The sequence below is a fragment of the Serinus canaria genome, chromosome 2, assembly GCF_022539315.1.
Source record: "Serinus canaria isolate serCan28SL12 chromosome 2, serCan2020, whole genome shotgun sequence".
Taxonomy (NCBI): Eukaryota; Metazoa; Chordata; class Aves; order Passeriformes; family Fringillidae; genus Serinus; species Serinus canaria.
The window spans coordinates 79,977,020-79,995,244 of NC_066315.1; the positions used below are offsets into that span (position 1 = coordinate 79,977,020).

Sequence of the window (18,225 nt, forward strand, 5' to 3'; positions counted from 1 at the left end):
CACACAGAAGAGGGGTAGAAGAAAGAATATTTGTGCACCAGTGTTGTGTCTCTTTGTATGCTTAGCAAGGTCATGGCCAAGCCCTTTGTCTGCCTGAGGTGGGAAGTCCATGGCAACATGTCACTGATACCCTGGGGTACCTACATCAAGGCACTCTATAGGCGGATCAGTGGCATCATTGCATTGTCTCTTCATGGGCTTTCCCTAGCCTTACTTACTAAAACAAGATAGCTTGTGCTTGACATCCACTGTATCCCTGGATAATTCTCCTGTCCTGTTATGGTGGGTGGCCTGTCATAGGAGCTTACACTTCCACTGTGTTTTAGGAAATTTTTCCTGATGCATATTCAGCAGCACTGCCAAAGGAGATGTTCTTTTTTCCTTTCTTTTTTTCCTTCCCCTCCCCATTTCCCTTTCTGTTCCCTCTCCTTGCAGTTTTCTTTCCTACTGTACCTCTGCCCAATACTCAAAAAACTCCTGAACCTAGGAGGAATGGGCCCTTCTCTTCTTACTTCTACTTAGAGGTCAAGTAGCATGATTGCACCGTGTTTTTTCTGAGCTCTGGATTGTGCTACTATCCCCTCTGTGTTGCATCAGGAAGTGTTGCTGTTCTCTGTAGCAGAGCTTCTCAACAAAACTTGCTATTCTCCCTTAAAGCTCTTGCATGCTTTACTTTCTACTCCTTTTGATGTGCTACAGTTATGAATGAGCATTGGTGCTGTAAAATTCATGGACGTTTCTTCACAACTGGAAGTAGCTAGAAGAGATCCCTCTGATAGGCAAAAATGAAATTAAACTTCAGTTTGCAGCTGGCCATTATGTAGCAGCAATAGCATTGCTGTCATCTGGGTGCCTAGGGTATGTCTCTGTGGGCTTCTTCTGTATGAAGATTTTAAATAAATATGACAGGAGCCCAATACCCTTCTGTCAATTTTAATGTGGTAGCAGCAAGTACTCAGAGCAAGAATACACAAGAGAATCTGTCTCCTCTCTTGACAGTGCAGGTTAATAATAGGAATGCCATGTTGGTTAATGGAAACTTTTTCCATAAATATGGAGGATGAAAATTAGAAAATTATTTGTCCTTTTGATAAATTAAGGACATTCACTTTACTCCTGCTCTTTTTGCTTTTTTTGTGGTCATAGAATGAATGGGTAGGCATTTGATGTGAAAGGAGTGCACAAACTTGTTTCTTAGTCAAAAATTTACATGTATCAGTCTATAAAATGTGATCTCAGAATATAATGTAAAAGGAGGATTATAAGTGAATCCAAGTACAAGCAGTAAATATCTCAGACATTGATTTGGGTTCTTGTGTTCTTATTAGAGGTTTCTTGTGTTCTTATTTTGAGCTTTTTGAGGTCACAGCTATCTGGTTGTTACCAAAAACCTGTAGTAACGCATGTTTTGGGTTTTTTTCAGCCCCTGTCCAGAGAATAGATTTTCACTGAACCACAGCTTTTTGTGTCTGAGCAGCCTCAAATGCAGTCTGGCCTCATGACTTAATTGCACTTGCCATGAGTAGGTGCTCTGGTAGTCGCTCAGAGACTGAGAAGTGACAACAAATAGACACCAAAAATATGTTATTGCTACTTGTAGCATTGTTGCATTCAGCCGACCTCTGCTATTTTATGTTTTGCAGATCTCTTCTAAATAAAATATTCAAATAATACCTCTACTTTTCAGTTAAATGAAAACTTTGATTTTTTGGGGGGGCTCGGTTTTTTAAGATTATCTGTATTGTAAGATATCAAACCAGAATGTAGAGCTTTAATGGAATCTGAGGCCTTTCTCAGATACGTGCATTTCTGTCAGTATGATTTCTACTCTGTCTCACACTCTTCATGGATGTTTTTCTGATGAAAACAGGATAACCATGTGAATCCTTTCCTGTGTTCTTTGACTTAGCAATCCCAGACCAGTATATTTTCTGTCTTCTCCCTGAGTCTTTGATTTAAAAAAGAGGAAGAACTATAAGATCTAAATTGGCGCTGTTGTTCCTCTAAAGTATTTTTAGGACTTCTTGTTGCAAAGGTTTTCAGCTGTGTCTAAGATCATGTGAATTCAGAAGAGTTCAGCTGAGTCAGGCAGTGCATCATCTTACACTCCAAAATTTGGTTGCTACAAGTTCAAATTTCTGATGTATTTACATGTGAAGTGATTATGCTGCAAGTTACAGAGATGCTTTCTCAGGAAAGCACTGACTTTGGAAATATATTATCCAAAGTCATCACATCATAGGATAAAGAGTTTGGCGATTAACTTGCCTCTGTTGCGTAGTTAATGTCTCGCGATTAAAAACAACCACAAAAACTACTGGTTTGGGATTAAGTCCTTGCAGGCTAAAAGGCTGTTAGAGAAGGACAGGATCATTACCTTCCCTGTATCCTCTGCCAAAAAATTACCATTGAAAAATTTCCTCTGGTTCTTGCTCCTGCAGACCTTGAGCTCCCTCTAACCACTTGCTTTCATAATGAAAACTCAGCAGGGATGTGTTTTATACAGAACTCCTAAAATCGTCAGCATTCCACACATGTTTAGCTCTGTGTCCCAGCATATTGAAGAGTCTTAAAGGTGGGAGGGGAAATAAGGAAATGTAATGGAATCAAGAGATAAATAATAGAAGATGGTAGAAATAGCACCTATTTACAAAATGTTTCTTCCAGATAGGAAAATTTGAAAAGAATAGGCTGTGAGTCACACCACATTATGAAAAGTTATGAAAAGTAGTGTTTACAAATTAGTTGTGAGTATGATAGATGGTGCAGTTATTGTGACAATTGCTATTTGCACTTTTTAATTATTTGAAAATCTGATTGTGGTGGTGTATGTTTTCATTAATCTTCACACTGATGTACTGGGTCTCCATTGAACTACATAAAAGTAAAAATGACCTGAATCATGAGAAATCTCTACATTTGCATGTTAATAGGCTTTTACAAAGCATGTCACAATTCATTACTAAATAAACAGCCATTAATTAAAATGCTTTTATGTCCAAATGAATGACACAGAATGACAGAAACAGTTTCTTGAAGCATACAGAGGAATGGTATTGTTATTTTTGGTAATCCAACCTAAGCTGATACTTAGATAGGTACACTTTTCAAAGGTGAGCAGGGTAATGATTTCTTAAGTCAGTTCCCATTATTATATTGTCACTTGTTATAACATTCAGACAGTGGCCAAAGGTACTGCCACCAGGCAGTTATTTTGTAAAAATTGTGTTCTTTCTGGGGACACCCTTCAGCTGGAAGAACAGAAATGTAGCTTTAGGCAGCACTCTAGTCAGATCTGTCCCACAAGGTAGTGGATAAAGTAAAATTAGTAACTTTTAGTGCATCTTTTTTCTTTTCTGTTGTGCTGTGTGTGGAAATGACCAGTATAAAATACTAGTACAAACTCGCAGCATAAAGTACCACTAGTACTGCTGCTGCTTAATAAATGTAAGCTCAGCTGAGTCTGTGCATGCATGTTTTATTTTCATTCCTCAGAGAGGCTGGCCTATTTGTCCCATGGAAGCAAAGTGAAGAAACAAAGATGTGCATCACAAACAGAAAAAATGTAGTCTAACCCTGCTCTGTATGGTAGAAGGTAATGCTGCCAGGTAGTCAGCTGCCATCCTGCAGGTGCTACGGTGCTTCTTTAAGGAAATGAACTGCTTTTGCTGTTACTAAAGCCATTCAAACAAATAGAAAACCAAGAAGTGGCAGATCTAAGAGATTGAACTAGAAAAGTAGCAGTCATTCTTCTTTGATTAACAGAAAAATCACTAGTGGTATTGACATTCAGGAGTTTGTAGTTGCTTTAAGATTTCTACATCCCATTTAAATGAATGGGTACTACTTTAATACTATATTCAGATTTAACAGCACATTGATCTGTTATCCATTTGAATTGTCATGGCTTCTATTATCACTTTACAAAGCTAGACATTTATTTCACACAGAGTGAAAGCTTAGTGTCTAAGAACTCCTCTTGACATCCTTCAGATTACAATGCTTTGAATCCCATTGATATTGATTTCCTGAAGGTTATTTTCTGTGTATTTTCATAGCACCAAGTCCCAGTCCCATTGACAGTGTAAGTTTTGCAGATGATTGTAGTAATATCTGATATTGACCTTCCAGATTGAACCCATAAGATTAATATGGAAGGAAGAAGCAGCCTGTTCTGGTAGTGTTCAGGGGACTGGATGTTTCTAGATGGAAAATGATGCTGCCTTTCCAACTGTCACCTCTCAGCACAGGCACAGTAACGGTAGTAGAGGAATCAAGTGGTTGCTTCCTCTCAGGTCAATGGAGGTCAGCTTCTCTGTGGAGAAATTATACTTCAACAAGTTCATTTAAATGAAGATGCACCCGTGTCTGAATCCTTTTGAGAGAACTTCGTTCCTTGTCTTGTGTCACAGTAAAAACCTATCTGGGCTAAGTGTATTAGGGACTAGGGGGTTTCTTGCTATTAGAAGTAAGCTGTTAAGTTAAAAACATTTCTTAATTCTATCTTCTGTTGCTCCTATGTGAGCTCTGAATAAGAAATTGCGTACTGAAAGAATGTTCGCTGTGTCTGGATGACATGATTTATGGCTCCACTTGCCACTGGAGAATAGGGAAAATTGTGTCAATAACTTTGGCAGGGTTTGAACTAAGTTTTTGGCTAAGAACAGTCAGCTTACACAATCTTCAGCTGGCATCTGGATACTACCAGAGTATCTTCATGACCTTCCAACAGCATCCTTTATCGTGTTCAGAGCTTCCGCAGAAGTGGCCTATTGAAATGGTCAAGAACTTCCTTGTGCTATGGGCAGAGACATTTGCTTTGGAGAGCTTCACGTAACAGTAGGGTGCGACTGGAGAATGGAAACCATTTAGAATGCACAGTGTAAAATTGGGTTGAGAAGGCTCCCCACTGCAGTTGCATGGCTGTGGAAGGTGATGTGGTATTTATGCATGTGCAGACACCTGCATATGTGACTTCATGTCTGCACTGGTTTTGGGGATAACAAATGATACTGCAATTGCTCAAAGCAGTAGGAGAGTGAAAGGTGCACATCTACTGACTGGATAATACTGTGAAACACTGGAAAGCAAGATTCAGGTTATGAACTCTTAACGGGAAAGGCTGGGAAATTTTGGGCCACTGCTGTGTGGCTCTGAGACAAACACAGCTTCACCTGGGCAGAAATGATAAGATTTTCACCTTCTCAGCTTCTATCTTCTTGTGTTTTTCTCACTGCACTGACATCCTCTATTCCTAGTACAGCATCATGCTGTTCTTCCAGTTGCACTCCATCTTTCATCTGCTGAGAGATGGAATACAACAGTGCCTCAACTGGCTCCTACATCTCTGTAGCCAAGACACTGCAGTGCAGGCCCATGCTCGTGATATTCTCAGCATGGAAGTGCATTGGTGTCATAGGAATGTGCACAGGGATGCACTTCGGCACCTGACAAACACATGGAAGATTTGGTCTTCTCTCCCTTTTGAACTACGGTCTTTGGTAATTTTGCAAATGCTTGAAGTCTACCCTATTTCATTCCTTATTTTGTAGTTTCCTTGGAGTTGCATCACCATTTAAGCACTACTTACTTTATGTCAGTTTTCATAGCTCTCTTTTTTCCACAGTTAAGTAGTTACAGATTATTAAGTGGGCTAATGCTGCAGTAGCTGAATGTGAAAAGTTGGTCATTGGTGTTCACTAAGAGCTAATGGAGATACTGCAATAACAGGATGGAACCTTTATAAATCAACCAGCAGTTGGAGAATTGTGGACTATTTCTAAATCCTCTGAGTCTGTGGAAAAGGTGAGATACTTAAATCTTCATTTTGTGATCAGAAGGCAGCTTGAAAGAGAAATTTATTCTCTGATAGCAATATCATGTACAACAATATAGATAAGAGATGGTGGATCTCTTTCTTAAATAATTTATTTATATAGGTTATACATGAACTAAAACAAAAGATGAATAAGAGGCTGGTGAGATTAATCAGGCCATATGGTGCAATGCCTTAATAGTGAATGTAAGAATAATGAATGTCAATCAGTTGCTATTAAATGTAATGGCCAGTCATTTACCACCTCATTAAAAGATCAGAAGACCCGATTTGCTAGTATGTGAATAGCAAAACAAACAGTAATTAATATTTTCTTATAGGGCATTGCATTCTCTTGGGGTGTATCAGGGCACAGCCTAAGACATGCAGACAGGAAAGATGTATCCCAAAGTAGCACCTGTAGGTATGTGTAAGAATTTCGTGTGTATTTGTGTATGCACTTTGTTTCGTCAAGATTTGCCAGCAAGGGGAAATGCTGCTTTTGATTTGTTTTAGTATTTGCTGCAGCACCGGGATGTTTTTGAGGTTGTTCCCTCCTTCAGGAGACTCTGAGGTTCAACAGTGCCATCCTGTGGATGATCTTAAAGATCTAAAAGCTTTGACAGATAAATGACCTCAACACAATAAATTATCGTAGAGTATCAGATACTGTATGTCCCCATGCAATCAGCTAAAACATTTCCCTCTGGTAGTCAGACTAATTGTTACTTTTCTGTCCAGAAAATGAATAACTTAAATGTATTATAACCAATAGAAAGTTATTTCAAGCAAGCTGATGAGCAGGGTGCTTGTTAGTGTTATTCTGTTGCTGAGAAGTGTGATTTTAATCATCTCAGTGTGGTTTTAATCATCTTGGAATTTACTTTTGCAGACAATGCCAAAATCAAAGGCAACTCTGTAAATTCAAATAAGCACCCGTGTAATGACATATCTGGACATCTTTAGAGAAGCATTAGATGGAAACTAAGACTAGTTAATGTTCATGTTTCATAACCAGAAAATACAAACTACCTTGAAGATTAAGGTGAGTGATTTGAACAACTGGGCACAATACTTTCAATTGCAGAAACAGAAGAGCAGTAATAAAGTATGAAATTTTGTTGACTGAAAAGGAAATTGTGCTCAGAATACTTGGGGAACCTATTCAGGGAGTGGATATCATGCCAGGAAAAAGTAAAACCCCACAAAACTTGCTCTTATTAGGGAGCAGTTGGGGGGATCAATGAGTAACTACAGATCATAGTATTTCATATAGGGTTTTCATTTTGCTTACCTAAGTTAATTGTGAGGAAAGTGAATGGTGTTTATTTAGAGATGAGCAGGGAAATAAAGGCAAGCTGATCAGTGGCAGTGCTCACTTTTGAAGTGCTTGCTGTTTTGGGGTGCTGGAGGGGCAAGGGTTTGCTGTCTGTGTGCTACTTTTGCCTGAAGGGTCAGGGAGCTGGGTGTAGCTGCAGGTGCTGTGTTGTAATCTCTTTGGTTTGCAGGAATTTCTCCTTTGCTTTCTCCATGCCTGTCACAGAAGTTGCTCCTTTGCTTTCCACAGCTATAGGCCAGCTATGAGTCACAGTACATGCTAGTGGATGATTTGATTAAATCAAGGAAACAACATCAAGTCACAAACTCCAGCATTATTCTTGGGTCGTTAAAAATGATGGTGTTCCAAAGTCTTTGAAAACCACGTATTTATAGATTCCATATATCTGTTTGCCAGGCTTACTTAAAAGAGCAAAAGGTGATCACCAGTGTTAAGATATGCCATTAATTGCCACAAATATGAAAAGATAAATATGAATCATTCCCATTCTTTAATCATAAATATGAATAATTCCATCTAGAAGATTAGTTTAATGCAGTTTTAATGATTTAACTTTAGTCTAACATATTTTGACCAAAAAAATCATCCAGTCTAACAAAAGCCTTGCATCTATGTAGTTTTGTCCTTTTTAAAGTAGGCTAACCTGTTCTGAATGTTGGTGTAGTGGAAATTTTGAGATTGATGCCTTATTTTCAGGAGGTTCTACATTTAATTCTATTTTAAAGGCATCTGCTATTAATAATCTTAAATTTAGTCTTCTGCAAGTGACACTTTCTACTTATAGTGTAGAGAGCAATATTACCTACTCCTTTGTATACTGTATGCTAAGAGTTCTTAGCTGTCTCCTTATGTGGGTTCTTTGTGCTCTCTCAGCTATTTTTTCCATCTATATTTTTTGCTCTTGCTCTCACTAATGGTGTTCCTGGTCTGCATACCATATTTTAATAGAGGTATACTGTGAGCTACTATTTTTCCTATTGCTTTTTCTCATTTTTTCTTTGTCTTGGTATGTTATTTTGATTTTTCTGATCGCCAGTGTACATAGGGCACTCACCTTCTGCACTGTCTGGCTGCAGTGAGACCCACTTCCCATTTTAGGAGTTTTTATGTTTGTGTGGACAGCAACAATGCTTGGGGGTGTTTCCTGGTTTTGTCAACTCTGAATGGAGCCCTTTGGTTTGGATCTGCTGTTCAAACTTCTGCTGGAAGCCAGCATTATATCCATTCCATCCTATCACATAAGGGATGCAGTAGGTAGTTTGGGTACACCAAACACCAGAGTGGCTGCAGGTGTTTTCCCCCCCACTATGACAATGTGCTCTGCTTTGTTCTGCATTTGGGACCACTCTGAAACAGCTGTGAATTTGTGTCATCTCTGTGTGCATACGTGCACAGCCCCTGCACATCTGTGCACACCTTCACTGCATTTATAGATACAGTTAACTGTAAATTTCCCTGTTGAATTAGAAAAATGATTTAGTCAGGTTCTCTGCTTTAATGGAGTTGGATAAATACTCATCTGCCTTTTGTGCGTTCTGTGGCCTCTTGGAGATTTCACAGTGACTCCTGTGTCACTGTGTTTGTCTTTTTAGTATGTCTGTCATACCTCAGTTCAACCAATCCCTCTGAGGTGAAGGCACAAGATTTTAGTACTATTAATGCCTCGTTTCATCTAGTTAATGATCTTTTCAAGTTATTTCATCTTCTTTGTGATTTACCTTCCATGTCAGATAAAGATCCTATTTGAGCTAAGTATTATGGAATAATAGAAATCTATTCTATTTGAACAGTCAAGACAAATCCAGTAGAGAATCTGATGTTAAACAGGTGCATTGCACATGTAAAATCAGGGTAAGTTCTTTGAACACTTAGATCTTAACAGATGTGTTCTTTTTCTCCATATGTTAGAACAAAATAAGGATTTGCTCTGAAAGTATTGACACAAACACTAACCAGTCTTGGCAAACTCAAAACTGTGTTCCTTACACAGTATCAGCTGTGACTATTCATTAACTTTAAATAAATATGGGCATTAAATAGCTGTAAAGCACATATATGTATAAACAAAATCAGGTTTTTTCAGAAAATATTTTTTTTTGCTTTCTTGTTTACTGATGCCTAGACAAAGGAATGCTGCATCTCCAAAACAACATCTGTCAAACCGATTTTCATCAGATTAAGTATATCCTCAGAAAAACCATCAGAGCTTACAAAATACTGGAAATGTAGGTTGTGCCTTGTATAAAACATCAATAGAATTTAAAGCACTTAAAAGTGTTTTATAAATGTAGCAATGATAGCCTGTGCCCGTTCTCCATTTTTGTTTCTATTTTCAGGAAGTTCTTGGGAAAGATAATGAGTGATGTTGCAGCACTGCAATCCCAGTAGATGTCTCAGAGTGCAATTACAGAGTTATGGTCCTGGCAGCTAATCGGGGTCCACAAAAGCCCATGATTTGGGAGTCTGGCAGTAGAGATTCAATTTATTATGACAAAGTTCATCTGTGGAAAGATTTCTCTCATTAGGAATGAAATTACAGCATGAATCAGTGACTGATTATCCAGGCCTTTCTCTGATCTGTTGAATTCTTCATTAGTATAGATGTGTGATTATATATGCTCTGGCCTGGTTCTGGTTCGATAGATCATCAAAGATAATGAACAATATTAATTTTTTTAAAGATTTTTTCTGAAACAATGTGATCTAGTAAAAATGTAAGGAAAGCCAGTGGCTTGACATAGGACATAAATACGGACACACTCAATCATTCCAATTTCTGGCCAGCTTTTGGTCTTTTTCCCTGCTGCAGGATAATTAATACATGGAAATGAGCTTCCTATTAAGCTGGTATGTCTTCTGTAGGAGTGAAGCATTTTTCCTGTGTAACAAGTTAAATAGCGTGGTGAAGCCTCATTACCGTGCGTGCCTGCAGCTGATCATGGAAACCTGGGGCAGCCAGAAACAAATGCCAGGGTTTCTGCAAGATCTTTGTGGATGGAGGGTAGAGGTGCTTGAGCTGGAAGCTGGGTCAGCATTCCCATTAGTTCTCCCATTTAAAAGCTGGAAGTCCAGTGTGGAGCAGGGAGAGTTGAGTCAAAAATCCATGGAGATGACAAACAAGGGGGGAAAGTCAAGGTAAAAACTGTTCCAGCTGCATTGGGGAGTAGATACTGTTTGCAACTCGGATTTCCTGTTAGGTTGTTCTCTGTGTGTCAGCACTATCCTAGAATGTGCCATGTGAACCCTAAGTGAGGTGTTTGGGTGCCTACCACACACCTATGGGAGAGCCCTAATCAGTGTCCTGTTTCCAAGGCAGTGTAACTAAAGACAGTCATAGAACCCACTGCATACAAACAAGGCTGCATATGTTATGTCGTGATAGCACTCAAGATAAATGCTTTGTGTCTGAAAAATACAGCTTTTACTAGGAAAATAGTGCTGCGGAATTTCATCTTTATAAAGACATGCTAGCTGCTTTTGAAGTACTATCTGCAGCATAAACCTCAGACTGGATTTTAGCTTACCTGGAAATGACAATGATCTTTACAGGATCTTCAGCCTAATTCCTGAGACAAAAGAACATACAATTAAAATAAATACAAAAATCTGCCAAATAGTCTAACCATATCCAGCTCTATCGTGTACTTGGGAGACTTAACACTTGCAAGTTTGGGCCCTGTGAATGTGAATAGCATGACTTTTCACCAGGAGGCTGGGGTTTCCTAGCAGATTTTTGTAATTTGCAGTGGCAAAAGATGTGCTTCAAATGACCATTATGCAAGAGATTCCTTCTGGTTGTCGTTTTTGGCCAAAGCCATAGAACATTGCGTTTGTTTTTAAAGTAAGAATTGTGAACTGCACAGCAGGTAATACAGTGTGGTAGTTGGTGAACAGCTCATGGCACATTCAGCAAATACAGGCTCTGTTGGGGAAATGTTGATTTGAATGTCATGCATCATCCAAGCATAATGAACATTGAAAGGTCATGTTAAGAATATTTTTAAAAAATCCATCTGATTTGACTTTTTCACCATCCGGTATTGTTAATAATATAATGTCAAGCAAAAAACAGTTTCTCTGAGTGTGACTAAAGGCAGATTCCACGTATAGTTGAAGAATAAATTGCCACACTTTTTTTTTTTTTCCCATTAATGTTCATTTCCTTTATAATGTCATGGTGTAAATGTGTGAATTGTACCTTGAGCCACTGCAGTGCATCTGTATTTTCTCAGTCAGAGTTATTTCTTTGAGTTTGTTACTCAGCATCCAGTAAGTCTCATGCAGACTGCAACATACTAATTGGCTCAGTATAATTAGAATGAAATGGAAGTGTTTTGCTATTGATCTTTGCTTGTTATTAGTTTGTACTGACAGAAAATTGGATTGAAAAAGTCTAATACAGCTATTAAAATGTTATTTCTCATGGCAGGAAATATCACTGTTATTCTTCCGTGGAAGTATTTTAGAGCAGAACTCTGTTCCTTTCTCCTTTTTTCCAAACCTTGTCTTTCTGAATTTTTAAAAATTTCTAGGAGGGATGCTGAGCCTTGTTAAATAACCAAGCTGTTCAGAGACTGAGTAGCAATATCATGACTTAAACAGGGCTCAGGCAATATTTATGAGTTCATTATAACAAGTCTAATACTGTGCTGCTTGTTATCTTAACTTCACACAACATCATGTTAATAAATTTTTACAAGCTGTGTAGTTGTAAAGTGCATCATAGTAATCACTATCATTCCTCTAATAAGTCATTTGATTTGTGTGTGCTGTAACATCTCAGGGTAGAGCCCTTCTTGTGGTCCAGGTTAATGGACCTCCTCTGAGTCCTTAGTTTCAAATGTTCTCCGGGGGAGGGACACCTTCAGCTCTCCACTCTGCTTCCCTCTCTAGTGCCTCAGGTTACATAGTTCTCTTACAGGAGAATTACCTCTGTTGTGGAGATTTTCTGGAGCCGCAGGTCCCAACCCTTCTGCAGACTCCATGCAGATGTGTGGTTTTACTTGCCCCAGAGGCACTAAGGTTGCTGGGTGTAATTCAGACTCTGGCAGTGCCGACAAGGCGAGCAGTTGGACGTGGCTGTGCTGTAGCCTGCAGGTAGAGGTGGTCAGTTCAGGAGATCAGTGACCCAGGGAAACCAATGGCTCGTTGTGACCAAGCTACAGAGAATTCTGGCTGGGTAGAGTCTGTTCCTGTTGGTGCGGATGGAGGGTCTGCAAATGAGAAACCAGGAAAGGCTTTATGTTTTTTAATATTTGTTTGATTGCAGACATGTTTCTTTTTTCTTGTAATAGAGTAGACTACCTGCAAAAATCTGAAAATCTGTGAGTCAAAGCACAGTCTGTTGCTCTTTCTGAGACTCAGAATCCTCATTTGTTCGATTAACAGATATAAACTTGAAATTTATTTTATTCTCTAACACAGCAGTGACTTTAGTCCAGCTAAAGTCAGTCCAGTTGTCATTGTGCAATACAAATACACTAAGTCTGAAGTACTGCTGGCAGTCTGTGTATAAAATTTGAGGATTAAGAAACCAATGCAAACAAAGACTCAGCTTTAAGAAGCAGTATTGTTGGACTAGCCTCCTACTTCTATCACAATCATTGTGAAGTAATAGCAGCCAAAACCTAAAGGTCTGGTTTTGGCTGCAGTAAGTACCACTAAGGCAAGTACTTCTAAAGCAACAATCATTTGAAGAGAAAATTTGTCTTGTCTGTTTGAAACATTAATCAGTTTCCAAAAATGCCTCTTTTTTTTTTTTCATTGCTCTTTTCATTTTTACCTTCTAATTCATTTTTACCTTCTAAATAAGTGATACAAATAATCTCTCTTATTTTTTTCAGCCCACCTAAGCCAGCGGTGTTCATCTCCGGTGTCATTGCTAGGGTAAGATTATCAGTAAATTTCTCTCAGTCATAGCAAAATTACTGTAAGCTTTTCAGAATTACCTCCAATCAGAGCAAAATTAATCTTTTTCATACCCCTTCCTCTTTTGTGAGAGCAGGCTTTGTGTTTTCTATATTCGTGTAAGGCCCTTTGAGCATTCTTTCTGGATTTGTGTGAAATTGAAATTATTCATTGACATTATTTCCACCGTTTTTCTTTGAATCTTAGCACTTTAAGTTTATTGGATCATCTTTTTATATCTAAGCTAGATATTACTGTATTCATTTCCTTTGGAAGTGGCTGCATATTAAATTGCTGCTGTAGCTTGCTCTGTGATGAGAAGCAGCCTTCCTGCCTGTAAGGTTACATATTTGAGGATATTGTGTTTCAGCTGCCATATGAGCCTTGAGGTACTTGGGATTTAGGGTGTTATTCCCTGGACTTTAAGAGAGGCCAGGACCTGTAAATCCTTAGTATTAACTAGCCATTAATCATGTGATCAGTAATTCGTGCATTGTGGCAGGGTTTTTGTCATGGCATCATGTGGTGATTGCCTTACATCACTGGGGGTTGTAGTGTGGTTTACTGTAAGATGCTGTGGTTATATCAGATCCCATAGGAAAGAGTGAGCTGGTGTCATTTTCCTTAGCCCATAAGGAATGGGCAATTGGCAGCATCAGGGGAGAGAAGACAGAAAATGTCAAGTCTGAGGAGAGCAGATCTTTGAACACTGGAAGCAAGTTGTAGTAGAGTTGAAATTATAAAATGTAACAAGTTAACATTGTGATTAAAAAAAAAACCAAAACAAAACAGTGTGAGGTTGTTGCCCTTTGAGCCAGTGGAATACCCAGAATTTCTGGCATATGATATGTTTGTCCTACTTTCTGAAGGGGGAAGTTGTGTTCTTCACTATTGTCCCCCTGTCACTGAGCATTGATAGTATTTGTTTCCTGTTGCTTTTGAAAACCTCATGGGACTGACCCTAGAAATGGCAGTGGTAATTAGGTGACATATGGGTTACACCTAGGCTGAGACTGCCCAGCAGCAGCACCTGAGAGCTAACACTAGCAGACCTGGTTAAAAGAGCGTGTTAAACTTAAAAGCCAGCCATCCCTAAGATTTGAGTATAAGTTGTTTTAGATCCTGCTTTCTTCCTAAAGAGCTGGCATTGTTTAGCTTGGAAAAGACAAGGCTTTGGGGTGACTTAACTGCATCCCTCAGGGTGGAGTCCTGAGCCACCTGGTCTAGTAGAGGGTGTCCCTGCCCATGGCATTGATGTTGGAACTGGATGATTCATGTTTGCTTCCAATCCAGGCCATTCTACAACTCTGATTCCTACAGCAGGCTTTTTATGTAGGTATTTTTCATGCTGCCTTAACTTAGTTTTAAAATAGTCCAGTTTTTCTAGTGGCTTCTTGGAAACCAAACATCTGAAGATAGGAATATCTTGATTTTTTTCCCCTATGGTCATGTTAAGATACCTCATTATTGGATAGTGTGTGTAACTGGAAGAAGTGAAGCTTGCATAAGAAAAATTTTGAAGTTGGCTAATAAGAATAAAAACATGGAATGTGTACAGGGAGACCTCAGAGTAACGTGTGACACTGTTTTTCATCTGATTTTCACAGTTTTTAGAAATTTACATCAATTTGAACTGGAAAGTACACTTTTAAAATTCCTTAAACTTTTTAAAATTCCTTAAACTTTTCTTCAAACAGGGTGATAAGGACTTCCCTCCAGCTGCAGCTCAGGTGGCTCATCAGAAGCCCCATCCTTCTGTGGAGAAGCTTCCTCACCCACAGCACGTCAAACAGCACATCCACCAGCCTCGCAAGTGAGCTCCCCGTCAGGATCTCTGCCAGCCTGCTCTCAGTGAATGGTGTCAAGAGAAGACAAAAACCCTTTAGTATTCACACTGTCAAATCTGTAAAATTGACATCTGAAATAATATGCTGTTTCTTTTACTTTAATTCTCAAAGGTTAATAAGAATGAAGACATTGTTCAGTTGTTATCCCAGATTGAAAATTCTGAATTGAGTATTTGTTGATCAGGGGTGCTTTTTTATAAGATTTTCTTATTGCCAAGATAAAAATTTCAGTATGAATAATGTGATTAATGGGCTTTAAATTTGTACTTTTAGTTGTGGACTCACAGTAGCAGATAGTTAATGTAGTTTTTATGCTAAGCCAGTAAGGAAGAGCAGCCCTTTTGTGCTGGTACCTTTACTGTCTGGAGGGAGTTTGTTGGGTGTGTTGAGATAGAAGTCAGTGGTTGTCTTGATTTTATTAGAACCCTTGCAGCCTTCAGTATCCTACAGCATTACACCCCAGTGCCCTCTGGCTTCAGCCAGGGAGATGATGATAGGGCCCCTATACATTCTCAGGTGGGCAGAGATCCAGCTGAGTCTTCTTTACACCCCTTTGCACTCGCACAGTCTTGCTGCGATTCTTCCTGCTGGTGGTCTGTGGGCATGGAGAGGAGAGAGAAATCAGAATTACAAGAACACTGCTGCTGTAGACAACTCATTTGTAATCTCATGGGTCTCACTGGGGGCTGTATTTTTGAGGTGATGATTTCATATTCCAATAACAAGCTGAAGGAGTTCATCACGCTCCATATTGAACTTTAAATAAGTTGGTCAAAAATCCTGTTTTTAATTTAGAATTTGAGATCACCTTTTGAAATTAAGCGGTACCATTAGCAAATATGTTTATGATCCAATGTCTTTTGTACATCATTTTTTTTTCCTAGTCATCTTATTCTGAAATACAGTAGTGATATGAGGGAGTAAAAAGAAAGTTTTTCCAAATAGAGCAATCATTTTATTTTTACCAGGTAATTAAATAATTTGATTTCTCAGTTCAAAATCTCTTAGCTCTGTCATTTTCCTTCCATAACTAACTTCTGTAAAAACCAGGAAAAAAGTTTTATACATTGTACCTATTTTAAAGTGTCCTTCTGTTTTTAACTGACTATAAATACAATACAGCCTTTGGTTTATAAAGCCTCTGGGTTTATAAAGTTTCTAATGATGTCAAAAAAGTGGGAGCTAATGTTGCAGCCATTCACCTGGTAAATCAGTGAAATTTTAAGGTCACTGGGGGCTTTACCAGTTCATTTATGGTTAAAAAACAGTGCTGAAAGTTTAGAAATTATTATTTTTTAAAATTCTGTAGATTTAATAATTATTTCCCGTGTAGCTAATTTAAAACAACAGCAACAAAATAATGGGAGATATGGCCCATTTCACAAGTGGAACAACTCACTTCGTGTGGGTGCAAGGGACCTGACATTTCCATCTCTTCGTAGGCTTGAAATGGAAATGATGTGTTACAAATTATATGCGTGGACATATTTATTCTAAACCCAAGGAAGGATGTACAATCTACATATGCACTCCTTATTTTCAATTTGATGAGGAACCATACTTGCCTTAAGGAACGAGTGCTGTTTGTAAGAATTATTCTGTATTAGAGTACGCATAACTTTTCAAATCTCCTTTCTGCTTCTGATGTCGGTGCAGCAGAGGCCTTGTTTGTAGCTGCTTGTGAGTGTACAAGTAATTCACAGCTGAGCTACTCATTCATAAGGGCAGCATGGTTGAGCCTCTTGGAATCTGTGCAGGAGATGATTTGCTGGCAGGAATGTTTGCAGACATGGGACAGGAGGTGGTTGGTGGTGCCGCCGTAGCTGTCCGTGTGCTGTGTCACTGATGGAGCAGATCATCGCTGTCACCTCTGGTACCTGCTGGCCTGAGGGGGAGCTGGGGGGGATTCAGCTTTGCCTCCTGCTGTGCCTGCATCTGAAGCAGTGCCTAGAGCTTGGTGTAGTCAGTGGTGGTGCAGTCAGGAGAGTCAGCAGAGCTTAGGTATGGCACCATTGCCCAAAGGGAAGAGTCTTTCAGGATGAGCTGGGTCACTCTTTGCTCCACTGACTGCAGTGGAAAACTAAACGTCAGTGTGGAGGCACACGGTGAGGTGGGGCTGAGTACCTCTGCTCCATGTCTTGTAATAGGTAAAAATGGTTTTGAAAGCCACACCACATCTCCATTCTGACAGTAAAAGTTAGGAGCATGGATGCTTTCAAATTGCAAACTACTGCTCCTGGTTATTAATGCAATATATACAGCATATATAGACAATACTTGATTTTTGTCTTTGATTACTTAGATAGATATGTACATTTGTACAATGAAGTATGGCTCTTAAGATAGCTTTAGTGGCTTTTAGAGCACAGAAATTCCTATATGATTAGAAAATGTCTCTGTATGAAAGCTATATATTGTTGGGAGGTATCCATGTTTATACATAGATGTCCTTACCAAAGCATTACCTTTTCCAAAATAATCATAACTGGTGAACTGGATTTCTTACTGATGGTTATTGATACTTTTAAAATATGTTGCAATAGCATATAAGCACATGAGATGTTCAGATGTTACCTTGAAATAACTGCAAAAGAAATTTGCTGTAATTGTCAATGTGGCAATAACGCAACAATAAAGCATGAAGTTGGATATTGGGCTCTTTTTTCTCTGTAAGTGCAATGTAAATCAGCAGGGTGCAGATTTTTGGCATTTATGGGATTTTATTACAGATTGCTGCATGACTAATCAACATTTTATAGATAGTGAAATTTATTATGAAGTTTTATGACACAGTGGATGAGCTGTTTTGAATAGTCCAGTCTCATGTAAAATAAAAAGTAGATGCTACCAGCTAGATGTTTTCCACTGTGAAATTGGAGATGCTCGCTCAGCCCCTGTGAAGCTGGAGAATTTAACCCTGGTAATGAACCAGGATGGTAAAGAAAACTAAATGTAACATTTTCCATTGCTTTGCAAGTTCTAGTCTTTCAGAAAAAGCAAGTATTGTAATCAGAAGAGGTGGCAAGCTTTTCATAAAGCTGCAGTTTACACAATGCAGACCATAACACAAGTGATTTGCTGAGGAATACAGAGAAATTGCCGCAGTGTTTCTGGGCTCTTTCTGATCTTTGGGCATGTCATGTTTAGTGCATGTGTAGTGTGTATGTAATGCAGCAAATGTGTGTGATACAGCACAGAGGTGATGGCTACTGCCCTGGGACTATTGCAGCATTTCATCCTTAGACTCTGCACTCACATGATCATAGAATTGTTTAGGTTGGAAAAAACCCTTAAAGTCATCAAGTTCACCACTAAAC

The 18,225-nt window shown here is 38.9% G+C and overlaps 1 protein-coding gene across 1 annotated transcript in view; it reads left to right on the top strand.

Annotated features, from left to right (window-relative positions):
- DAP (death associated protein) overlaps positions 1–17,557 on the top strand; it is a 55,804-nt gene extending 38,247 nt beyond the window's left edge. The window contains exons 3-4 of the mRNA XM_050971564.1: positions 12,998–13,040; positions 14,759–17,557. Of these exons, the coding sequence (XP_050827521.1) occupies positions 12,998–13,040; positions 14,759–14,878 (163 nt within the window). The 3' untranslated portion in view covers positions 14,879–17,557. The remainder of the gene's footprint in view (positions 1–12,997; positions 13,041–14,758) is intronic.
- The last annotated feature ends 668 nt before the right edge of the window (positions 17,558–18,225 follow it).